At 63.5% G+C, this 11,952-nt stretch overlaps 1 protein-coding gene across 2 annotated transcripts; it reads left to right on the top strand.

Annotated features, from left to right (window-relative positions):
- Positions 1–546: 546 nt before the first annotated feature.
- Positions 547–9,330, top strand: ALX3 (ALX homeobox 3). 2 transcript variants are annotated; one of them, XM_068918369.1, is made up of 4 exons: positions 547–917; positions 4,544–4,854; positions 6,409–6,537; positions 7,698–9,330. In XM_068918369.1, exons 1-4 carry the CDS (start codon positions 671–673, stop codon positions 8,004–8,006), a joined length of 996 nt encoding a protein of 331 aa, XP_068774470.1. In that variant the 5' UTR covers positions 547–670; the 3' UTR covers positions 8,007–9,330. The 2 variants fall into 2 exon arrangements, with proteins under 2 accessions (XP_068774470.1, XP_068774471.1); XM_068918370.1 differs by having other exon boundaries at positions 656–917; positions 6,409–6,471; positions 7,698–8,095.
- The last annotated feature ends 2,622 nt before the right edge of the window (positions 9,331–11,952 follow it).

The following is an 11,952-nucleotide window of genomic DNA, read 5'->3' as shown; positions in this document are numbered from 1 at the left end:
GAGCGAGGGAGGGCCGAGAAGACGCAGCCCGGCCCTTGCGCAGAGGGTCCTGCCAACGGAGCCCCGCGTAGCCCGGATCCCATTTCTCAGGGTCACATTCATCCTCGAAACAACCTGTCCAGGCCTCAGCACAGCCACGGGGAGGGAAAAGCCACACACCCATGGGTCCCAATAGCTTGGAAAGGGGAAAAATGCCAGAGGGTCTCTCTAAAGATCAAGGAAAGAAGGAGATTTCTCTCCCTGCCTGGGATTTCTAGCTGCTTGTAGCAGTTGGGGATGAAGCTTTAAATCAAGGAAGGGCCCTGGGCATTTCCTGTAGCTCAGAGACACTGGGGAGAGGCGGGAGGGGAGGACTAGGACTCCCCACGCAGCCCCTGCCTTAAAGGTGGAGGGCACTTCTGCTGTCCAGCCGCCGGGAAAGGGACCCAGGCGTCCTCGTCTGGGGCTGGGGTGGTGGGGGGGAACTGGGATTAGAGGGTTAATAAAGTAGATGGGAGGACGCACGTGACTGGCTGTGGGGTGGTGGAAGCAGGCTGGGGTGTGCGTGTGTGTGTGTCAGGGAGGGGGGGGACTGGTGATCCCTCCCTTCACATCAGCACCATCCCCCTCCTCCCCGGCCTCGCACAAAATCCTCTCCCCGCCGGCCGCCCAGGACCCTCCAACCTGCGGCATGGAGGCACAGGGCTGCCCGGCCTTCGCCCCGGGCCGCCGGGCCGGGATCCCACCGGGGCCGCCGCAAGCCCCTGGCACCTTCGGGGCCGGCCTGCTGGGACCCCCCCAGCACCCGCCACCGCTCAGCCCCCGCCTGGCCCACGGCCCCCCGGACAAGGCAGAGCTCCGGTACCTGGGGACCGCCAGGCCGGGCCCCCTCGCCGTGGCCATCAACGGGAAGCCCTTCTACCCCGCCAGCGCTGCAGGTACCAGGGCAAGCGGCAGGGTGGATGTTGGGGGGATCTGGGGGGCTGCCACCCCCTCCCTGCCCCTTTCTGCTTTTCTTTCTTCCTTTCTCTCTCCTGCCTTTCTGCTCCCTGCTTTGCAGGGGCGGCCACCCCCAGAGGCAAAGCAGGGGCCAGACCGGCACAGGGAGGGCCTGATCCTGCCACCCAGCACCGCGAGGGGAGGCAGAGCCCCCTCGGAGCCTGCGAGGGGCACGGGAGCGTCCGGGACACTGCACTAGGGCTGCCCCGCAGGGTCTCGGCTCTGTCGCCTGCCCGGGTGCCCACCGGGGCCTCCCGAGACAGGGCACGTCCTCACCGTGCCACGGTCCCCAACCCCCCCCCACCCCCTCCCTAAGCCACCCTGTCGCCGACCGCTGTCGCGACGCGGCCCCAGCGGCCCGGGGCAGCCGCCGGGAGGCGCCGAGCATCCCCGGGAGCGCGGAGGCGCCGGTGCCCGAGGGGGGCCGGCGGGGCCCGGGCGGCGCGGCCGGGCGCGCACGGTGCCGGGGCTGCCGGGCTCCCCGGGGCCGCCGTCTGCGAGGCGCTGCACGGCTCGTCCCCCCCCCCCCCCCCCAGCTCGGAAGGGAGGAAAAAAGGCAGAAAAAAAGGGAGAAAAAGAGATGCGAGAGACACTCGGGCCGGCGGCCGCCGCGCACCCTGCTGTCGCGACTGTCGGGACAGCGGCGGACTCACCCCGGCTTTTGCCCGGCACCGCGTCTCCCCGGCTGAAGGAGCAGCGATTCCCGACGGGCAGGGAGCCCGTTACCGGCCGGGGAACGGGGCGGAAAACGTCTCCGGGCCTCGGCGGAGGAGGCTGGAAAGGCGCGTCCAGCGCCGCCGGCAGCAGACGGGGCTCCGGGCTCTGCTCCCCTTTCCCCGCCGCCTCTCACCCGGCCGCGGCGCTTCCCGGCCACCTTCACCGCCGTTTCCCTTTCTCCGTCGCTCGTGCAACATCCCGCCGCAAGCGCGGCCGCCGGCCCCGGCCGTGCCCGCTCCCTCCGCCTCGCACTCGCCCTCCCGGACGAGGCCGTCGAGGGCTCCGGCCGCCGCCTCGCCCCGGGCTCGGCTCGGCTCCCCGGCCCGACCCGCGCCCCGGGGCAGCTCGCCCTTCCCACGGGCTTTTTATTCCCCCCGCTGCTTTTTAATATTAAAAAAAAAAAAAAACGGGTAGCGGGAGCCAGGCGGGCCCGGCTCGGCAGAGCGGCCGAAAGCAGGTAGCGACGGCGCCGGGGAGCCCGGAGGCACCGGCCGCCTCCGCCCCGCTGCAGCCCGGCCGGGGCCGGGGCCGCGTTTACCTGCTGCCTGAGCCCCGCGGCCGCGGCGATGGGCGCCCGCGGGGAGCGGATTTCGTTTGCGGCGACTCCGTTTTCTCCGGCGGTTGTCGGGAGCGGGAGAGCCCGCTCCGTGCCCCCGTCCCTTCGATAGTGATCCCTTTGAGGTCTCCTCTCCCCTCCCGTTTAACCTAATAATTATACAGCTGTTCCCCAGCTGCTAACTTCACCAGCGCCACAAAATCTTTTAGGGGGTGTCGGTTTGGGGTGTGGGGGGAGATTAGCTGTATCTTCCTTTTTCCCATCCTCTTTGTCCCCTTGCGATTCTGTGTTTATTTAGCTACATGCCCGTATCCTGCTCCCTTCCTGCTTTTTCCTTCTTTCTGGCCATTTATTTATTTGTCTCCAACGCCGAAACTCGCGGGTCGCTCGGAAATGCGGCGCGGGGGGAGAAAAAACACACACACACACACACACACACACACCCAACGGATTTTTCGGACTAATTTGTGCATCGGGTTTTTCTTTCATTCTTCTTCGCTTTGGATTTTTTTGTTTGTTTGTTTGTTTGTTTTTGGTCATTACTTGTTTTTGTCTTTGCTCCGGGATCGGCTCAGCTCAATTATTTTTATCGTTAAAATCCCCTGGCCCGGCTCTAACCCGAGGCCAGCCCGGCCGAGCCCTTCAGAAAGCAAAAACGGGGAGGAAAGGGCAAAGCGGCCACGGTTTCTCTGCCATTACCCACCGCCGGGGCGCGGAGACGGGTCGGTCCCGACAGCGAAGGGAGCCCTCACTCCTGAAACCCACCCCGAGATAACGTTTTCCCGTTAATCCAAAGCAGCTGCACTTCAGCTCTCGGCTGCACATAGTAACCCCAAATTGCCTTAATTAGGAAACAACTGAAAACGAAAGAGCAAAGTCTGGAAAAAGGCCGCTTTGGGGGCTGATCGTCGCAGCGGGGTGTAGGGCCAGGGGACCTGGTCCCCCCCGGGGTGGCGGCTCCGGTCCGCAGGGATGTGATGGTAACGGGCCGGGAAGGAGGAATGGTCCCAAAGGAGGCAATTTCCTCCCTTGCCAGGAGAGAAGGGCTGGAGAAACAGCCTTGAAGCGCTGTGTGGTCCCCAGGGCTTGGCGGCAGGCCTGATCCTGCTCCGGCGCCTCTGCGGAGACGAAGGCTGGGGAAGGGGGCTGGTGGTCTCCACCTGCTGCAAGCCCCAGTCGCCAGAGCTAGTGCCCCAGAAGGGTGAAACCAGGGCAGAAAACCGGATTTTTGGCTTGTTTCCTTCCTGCATGAAGCCCCTGTTCCCCTCCCAGGCTGCTGGAGGACCCCAAGCTCTCCCGCTCCGTGCATTGGATCTCTGCTGTGTTTTACCCTCTGCGCCAGGGCAGGCCTGGCTGCTCTGTTTGGCTCCTCCAGGGAGCTAACAGCACCCGGACCTCGATCCGAGTCCGCTTGGCTTTGCTGAGCTCCCTGCGTCCCCCGCGCTGCTCCCGTGCCCCCTCGCACAGGGAGGGAAAAACTCTCCCTGGGTGCTGGTGCCAAAGGCAAGCCCGGCTGCTCTTAAAAGGCACGGCAGGGATTTATTTCCTTGAACCCGTTTCATGAGACGCCCCAGAGAAGCAGCAGTGAGGGGAGGGGGGGAAATAACCCAAATTTTTTGCTCTGGATCCCTTGTCGGAGGCCTTGCAGGAGGGTGGGGAAAGGACGCTCTTCCCAGAGGGGCTGTCCAGATGGAGCGGGATCTCTTTCAGTGCTGGGATTTTTTTTTTTCTCCTTCTTTCCAAATGGTTTCCTGAGAGTTATAGCTGTAGGGAAACGCTGGCGCGGGGCGGGCAGAGGCGGCCGGCCGTCAGGCGCGTTGGAATGGGTCGAGCCCTGCTGTGCCTGTGCCCCGCTCCGAACCGAGCCCAGCTCTGGGGGGCCTGGATGCAGTCCAAGTCCGGGACTTCTTGGGGTTACTGGTGGATCTGATGTCTCCACCCTAGACACAGCTGAGCAGGGTGGAGGCACCAGCCCATGCTGGAAAGGAAAAGGGAGGAAAGATGAGTGGAGCTGGGAGAAGCTCCCCGTGGAAGACCATCCCGCGCTGGTGCGCGTGGCGCTCGCCTTTCTCTGTCCTCTGCCAGTGCTGCCTCCCCATCACCAACTCCTGTCCTACCAGCATCTGCCCACCCTGCGGGCTTTGAGGTCCCCTGGCAGGGAGCCCCTCCCTGCACGCTGGGTGCCACACGTGCATTTTGGGGGGATGGTTTATGACTACCGGCCAGGTCTGTGGGCAAGGCAGGCTCTTTGCTTCATTAACGCCACCCCCTCCTGTGCATCTTGCCCTGCAGGGAGCGAGAAGGGATGCAAACCTGGGTGCCAGCCCGTGCCCGCAGCCTGCCATGGCCCCTTGAAAGTCACGGCAGAGCTCAGCGGCTCACTGGCAGCACCCCTGGGTGGCCTGCGAGATGATGGGGCCCCCGAGCTTGCTGAGCCCCTGGCACCAGGGAAGAGCAAGAACAAGAAGAGGAGGAACCGGACGACCTTCAGCACGTTCCAGCTGGAGGAGCTGGAAAAGGTCTTCCAGAAGACACATTACCCAGACGTTTATGCACGGGAGCAGCTGGCCCTTCGGACAGACCTGACCGAAGCCAGGGTGCAGGTAAAAGCTCACATCCCGAGGTTCCCAAGTCTGCAGATCAGCCTCTGGCATCTCATTAGTGGCACGTGTGCCGTGGGTTGTGCTAGCAGAGCTGCAGCAGGCTGGGTTGACGTCGGGCTGGAGGATGCTTTTGCCTCCATCCTAGGAGAGCGCGGGGAATGAGGACATGATGCTGAGTTAGAAACTGTTGCTTGAGGGAGGATTTTGCTAAGCCTCTGAGCTCTAGGGAGGAAATCCCAGCCCCAGCGCTCGCTTACCCCACCGCCGTGGGGGTCCGGAGCCCTGGCTGCCCCTCTGACCTCTCTCCAGTTCCTCCTTTGCTCGTGGCCAGCCCTGAGCCGAGTGCTCAGAAACGCATCTGGGGCTGCCCCAGATGCAGCCGTAGTCCCAAGGCCCAGAGCCCGGCGTCCTCCCATCACCTCATCTGCAACATCCAGGAGGCAGATCCACTGCCAAGAGCGGCAAAAATTTGGGAGGCTGCTTTCAGCTCCCCACCAAACTCCCCTCATGTGATTGCATGCAACAGGCCACACATTCCCCCCCGCCACCACATCCCCCCGCCAGCCTCCCTCCCTGCACCAAACCATAGCACATGGCTGCATCCGGCCCGGGAACAGCGACACACTGGAGCTACGGAGCAGCCCTGCACCCAGCGAAAGGGGTCCCCGGGGATGGGGCCCAGGGGGGCGCAGCCCAGGACGGGGACTTCCCTTGCGGGGCCGACTGAGGCCGCCCAGCGCTCTCGCACCGGCCCTGGCTCTGCTGGCACCGCGCTTGCGTCAGGCGAGCGGAGCTCTTTCCAGAGGCGTTTCCATGTGGTTTGAGGCTCTCGGCTGGAAAACGGCAGCGGAGCCGGCTCGGAGAGGGGGCGCCCAGCAGGGGGGGGAAAAAGCAAAGGCGGGTGGATAACGAAGGGAGCACGAGGCAAGGGGGCTCGGACCGCACAGCTGGGTGGCGACGCCAGCGGCCCTGGCTGCATCCAGCCACTGCACCAAGGGGCCGGCCAGCGCCGGGGTCCGGCCCCCCACGGCCTCTGAGCTGCCGTTTGGGGTGGGTTTAGATAAAATTATCGACAACTTTGAGACACCGGCCCCCCCCCCCCCCCCGTGGCTGCCATCCTGGCACTGCAGCCTCCCCTCCGGGACCCCAGGGAGATGCTGCTGGTCCCATCGCCACCCCGCGGCCCCATCCAGCAGCACGGAGAAAGAGCCTCGTCCCGCGTCGAAGCCTTTGGCGAACGAGGCCCGGAGCATGGGAGAGAGAATAAGCAGCACTGCGTATTTTCCAAGAAAGAGGAGAGATTTCTGCTCTTTGCTAAAGGAAAAGGCCTGCACCCGAGGGGAGTTTTCGCCATTCACCGCCCCAGCTGCAGATCTGATAGGGGAGCGGAGGGGTGCTGGGGGAACCAGCTGCGGTCGGTCGCATTAGGGCTCCTTTCCCGCTGGGAGGGCCATCTTGAGATTGGATTGACAGCTGTCCGTCTTGCTCGGGGCACCGGGGCGGGGGGGGGGGCGAGTAGAGATCGCTCACTGCGGGCTCTTGCCTTCCCTCCAGGTCTGGTTCCAGAACCGACGGGCCAAGTGGCGGAAACGGGAGCGCTACGGCAAAATCCAGCAGGTGAGAAGCCCCTTAGCGGCTCCCTGCCACGGCGTTGTCCTGCCCGGGGCCACCAAGCAGCTGCAGGTACCGAGGCTGGTGGCACGGCACGGGGGTCCTGGCCGCTCGCCGCCCCCCCCCCCACGGCGCTAACCCCAGCTGCCCGCTTATGCCCAGCCCCAGCCGAGCCCGTGGCACGGCTCTGCCGTTACGTCCGCCCTGCCACAGGGCAAAAACCCCGCTTAAGACCCACGGAGGGATTGCAGCAAGACCCAGGGGGATAGAGGAGAGGCGGCGGCCCCGGGTGGAAAAGGAGGAGAGATGCAGCATCACGTTTCACTAGACGCCGCTGTACGTCCCTCCCAGGAACGCGCCCCTCGGAGCAAGTCTTGGGGTCGCCCCGTGCAAGCGCGGCGCTCCAACCCCCGTCGGGCTTCGTCGGCCGTGGCCGTCCCTCCAAGGCCGGCCGCTTGCACGTGCTCAGCCAAACAGCGCGGCAGTGCCGGGGCTGGTTAAGCCCCTGGCGCTGCTGCGTTTCCCCAGCTCCTTGGCTCCGCTCAGGGTATTTCACCGCGGCTGGGCTGGCTCTGGCAGCCGCACGAGGAGCCAGGTCTGCCGGGCGTCCCCAGGGCTGCGGTGCAGGGCATGCATGCATGCATCTCCGGGCAGCTTTAGCCGTTCTCCTAGTTGATTTTCTGCCGCTTAGTTTTCAGGCGGGCGAGCAGGCTCCAAGGGGGTGTTTCCAGGAGAGAGCGGGTCTGACGGCGTCCCAGGCAACCGCTGCTTGGGGACCGGCCAGCCACGCTCTGTTAGGCGCTGGGGAACGTGACTAAAATGTGGAGAAAAACAAAAAAAAAAAAAACCAAAAATTGCACTTGCCCAAGCTTCCCCTCCCATTGCTCAGGGTTACATGCAGCGGTTGAATGCAAAGGCTTTCCTTCTCAGAGGCAACGGCTTTGAGGAGAGGGGCTTAGCACAGCTGCTTGATGCTCCCCTGTGCCGTCTGCAAGGAGGCCGTACGATTCGGATCGTGTGAACGCTCCCAAAGCGGAAAGCTTGCGTGCAAAATAAATAAATAAATAAAAAGCATTTCAATCAGGGTAATTCCCCCCTGCCCCAGGTCATTAAAACAAAGCAACAGCAGCCCTGGATGCACCCCGTGGAGGGGCGGTGCGGTCCCCAGCCTCATCCAGCCTAACCCAGCCTCCCTGCTGCACATGGGTTTTTTTTTTTTTCCTTTTTTTCAGTTGCAGAATAACCTGTGGCCAAGCTCCGGCAGCCCAGCCAGTCCCTGCCTCGTGGCCCCCGAGAGCATCCCGTCCCCCTGCATGTCTCCGTACCCCCACGCTCACAGCAACATCGGCGGCTTCGTGGGCATCCCCGGTTCACCTGGCCACCACCCCGGCATCAACAGCCTCTACCCCCTGCACGGCCTGCACCCCTCCCTGGGCACCCACCCCTTCGACGCGACGCCGGAAAACGAGTACAAGTCGCCTGCCCTGGTGACGCTGCGGGTGAAAGGCAAAGAGCCGACCAGCCTGCTCAGCTGGACGTGATCCCCGCGGGAAAGGGGCCGAGACGGGGACTCGCGGCTCCCTGGGGCGCAGACCCGTGTCCCCCGGTGCCCGTCCTCCCTGCCGCTTTCTCCTTCCCTCGGCGTCGAGGATGCCCCAGCGAGCCTGCCCTGCCGGGACTGGGAGACCGAGGGGAAGGGTCTCGAGCGGGGCAACTGGGGGAGAAACGTGGGTCGCCCGGCTTTCCCCGTCCCCCCACGTTCATCCCACTCCAGCACCTCTTTGCCACCTTCCTGCTGGCGTCGAAACGAAGTGAGGGGCTGGTGGGGACCCATCTGCACCCCGGGCTGGTCCTCAGCCCGCCTGACCCTGGGAGGAGATCAAGAGCTGGGTAAAGGGGAGCTGGGCAGGTCGAGACCCTCCAAAACGAGCCCCCAAAGGGGTTTGAGCCCAGGGCAGAGCGACGTTGGCAGAAGGGGCCCGTCTCACCCGGAGGTTTGCAGCCGATTTGCCTCCCGTGGACGATGCAGCCCCCCCGGGTGCTTTGGTGGGGTGTTGGCTCCCCCCAGCCCCGAGGCAGCAGCGCGAGGCCGTTTCCGAACCCCCTTTCCCGAGCCGGCCGTTTCAGCGGGCCCTCGCTGCCCCGACGGGCTCCAGCCCTTGGCTTTGGGGTCGGGTCTCACATCCCGGCCTCGACTCGAGCCTGGCTAGCGGCTCCTCAGTTAGACTTGCTGGAGGGGCAGGCGAAGCACCTCCGACTTTGCCGCAGGGGAAGAGCGCAGGCACTGAGCCGTCGGTGCACGCACCGCCGCAAGCTGCAGCTCATGAGCTCAGCGTATCCGGTCATTTCAGGGGGTAGCGAGCCCTTCCCCAGGGGGAATTTGCCTCCCGCCGGGGCAAACCAGCCGCCAAAATCCCTCCGCAAGACTCGATCCGCCCTCGAAGCTTCACCCCAAACCTTTCTCCTCGCCAGCACTTGGGCTTCTCGGTGAAGCAAGCGTCACGCCGAAGCCCAGGAGCACCTCTCCCTACCGGCCGCACTGCACCGCACGAGCGCCAGCGCTTTAGCAAGCTGGAGGGACATCGAGGAAAGCCAAGAGTGGGGAATCTGCTGGGATAAAAGACGCTACACCAAAAGCTGTTGCTTTGCGGGGTCGTCTTTAGCCATCCCGTGCCCGTTTCCCGCTGTATAAATGAGGCCTCCGCCGGGACACGTTTGGCTGCTCCATCCTTGCTGCCCTCCGTCGGTGACGGCGGCGGGCACTGCCACCCCATCGCCGGCCCGGCTGCAGCACCCCCCCAACCCCATCCCCGTCTGCAGGGGGTTTGTTATTCATCTATAAACAATAAAACACATTTTTAATGTTATTTATGGCTCCGGCAGCGCGATAAAAGCGGCGCTCTGTGCTGCCTCGCACAGCTGGGGAACGTTTTGGAGCAGGCAGAGGGAGGACTGGAGGCAGAAGAGGTGTGATGAAGCGCTTCGTGCTCAGAGCAGCGCCACCGGCTCCGGGGGCCAGGCAGGAGGGAAAAGCCTTCGCACCCCTTGCAGGGATGCATCACCCCTTTTTACACCCTTTTGTAGGTCCCCGCAAGCACCCGTGCCGCCTTCCCAGCTCAATTCCCGTGCTGCCGACCCGTGCCACGGCTGCAGGGTGATGGCGACAACCCAGGGACACGGGGCCGAAGGCAGGGTGGCCGCCTCCCGGACGGATCCTTCTCCCCCCACCTCCGTGCTGCTCACCGACGATCGAGGCAGACGAGGATGTTTAGAGCCAAGGGACAGCCAGGAAGATGCTCGCTATAGGATCACTGGTCTCCAGCTCACCGTCTCCACTGAGCCCTCATCCCCAGGACGTCCCTTGGGCTAAAAGGGGAGGAAAGAGGTGGGGAAAGAGGGATGGGAGCGCCGGGCAGCACCAGGTGGCCCAGCGCCCGCCAGGACCATCCAGGGACCGATGAGCTGCATGTTTCGATCGATGCTGTCCCGCGTGGCTTCGCTGACGTCTACTAAGGGTTGCGTTCGCCGCCTCCGTCCTTCGACGGGGTCTCCCTTGGCCCCGCAGCTGGGCTGGGAGAGGCTGAACATCTCCAGGGCTCTGCCCCGGGGCAGGAAGCGGGCTCAGGAGCAGCCGGCGGACACGCAGAAGGCCAGGAGCCCAGACAGCCTCCCTGGGCAGAGGCTGCGAGGGCACAGGCAGGGCTGGTCCCACCGGTCCCCGAGGCAGTTGGAGCCCGGCTGAGCTTGGGCAGCTGCCTGCCTCCTCCTTCACAGCTACGCGAGCCCCCCGGGCAGAGACAAAAGCCAGGGCTTGCTCTTGTAGTCACTGGAGCATTAACGGTTCAGCCTGGCTTCATCCCGGCAGGCTACGGGGACCTTTACAAGGGGAATAAATCCAGGCTGCCCCAGCCTCCCTCTCCCCATAAACACAACCACATTTCAGCAGGGAATCAGCCTCCTTTTCCCTTGACTTGTCTCTCTCCTCCCAAAAGCAGAGGTGACAGCCCTGGGATTTCATTAACCAGGCAAGAAACCCTTCTCCCCTCCCCAGCATCGCCTAGCCAAGCCAGGGACCGCTCTTTTCCCACTGCCAGGGAAACCACCGCACTGCCTGGAGCAAGGGTGAGCATCTCTGGGCCCGTAGGTTTGATCGCCGGCTCCTCTGCGGGAGCATGTTGGACAACGGAGGCTGCTGCAAACCCATTACCTGGCCCTCCTCCTCCTCAGCTGGCTGTGCTGGTCTCTGCGCCCTCCTGGTTTCTCAGGGACGGGTTCCTGTCCCCTTATCACCCGCTTCTGCATCACATCCCTGCTTGAACCCACATCCCTCAAGCCCCAAGGACAGACCCACCTGATTCAGTGGCTTTGAGCACGAGCGGGGGACGCCAGCGCAGGGCTGTTCCATGCTCAGAGGACGCGGATCCCTGCAGAGCATTGCCGTAGGGCGGCCGGTGCCCCAGGAGCACCCCGGGGAGGTGCCCTGCACCGTGTGTGCCCAGCTCTGCACCAAACTCGGATCCACCCTCGCGGGGAGCAGGCTTGGAGCTGCCTCGGAGCCAGAGGGGAGCCAAACCCATGGGGAAAAAGCCCATTCTGAGCCCAGCAAGATGCCCCAGCCAAACGTCCCCCATCTCCTCCTCTCCCGTCCAGCCCAAAAGCTGCCTAACCCTGATCTGCTCCCTGCCAGCCTCCAGACCCCAGCCCTGCCCGGCACAGGATAACTTCCCCCTCTGGGAGGAGGAAGGCATCCAAGCGTCTGCTCCAGTAGCATTAACCAGGTGACCACCTTCCCCCACAGCCATCTCCCCCATCATTTAGCCATCGCTCCCAATTAGTGCGGAGCCAAAGCAGCCCCCGGCTCGGGGCTGCCTTCTTCCCCACGGCCCAGCTCCAGAAACGCTGCTCCCCTGGGCCCAGGAAAGGGCTGGCAGCAAGCTGAGACACAACCGTTATCTTCTTGCAAGGGGTGAAGAAAGTCCCCGTTACACCACCAACACAATGGTGTCGGAAATAACCAGGGCAGTCCCCAAGATAGTTTGGGGACAGGGAGAGGACCATCAATGGATCCTTTCCCTAGTCCCTGCTGCCAGCCTTCGCTCGGGCTGGGATGGGCAAGGCTCCCCCCAGCATCGCCCAGGCTCAGTCCCCACAGTCCTGCCTTCAGGGCTGGTTGCAAACAGCCCGACCTGCTCCTGGAGAAGCATGAACGGCACTTGCTTGTACCGGCCAGCTCCTGCCCGCTCCCCTCCAGCTCCCCCAGACAATACGCTCTTGGCTCACCAAGCCAACAGCTTTTGTTGCAAGATAAGTATTAAAGATAAAATTAAGTATCAGTTTAGTCCCGTCATTGGATTTACCCTTTGCTGCTTCCCTGGGAGAAGCAATGGGGACGCAGACAAAGTCCAAACACGCTCAGTTCAGAGATATCACGTGTATGTGTGTGTGTATATATGTATATATATATATAAATATATATATATATATATA

Source organism: Struthio camelus, chromosome 24, assembly GCF_040807025.1.
Source record: "Struthio camelus isolate bStrCam1 chromosome 24, bStrCam1.hap1, whole genome shotgun sequence".
Classification (NCBI taxonomy): Eukaryota; Metazoa; Chordata; class Aves; order Struthioniformes; family Struthionidae; genus Struthio; species Struthio camelus.
The sequence above is the reverse complement of the archived record's forward strand: the minus strand, read 5'-3'. Positions and strand labels throughout refer to the sequence as shown.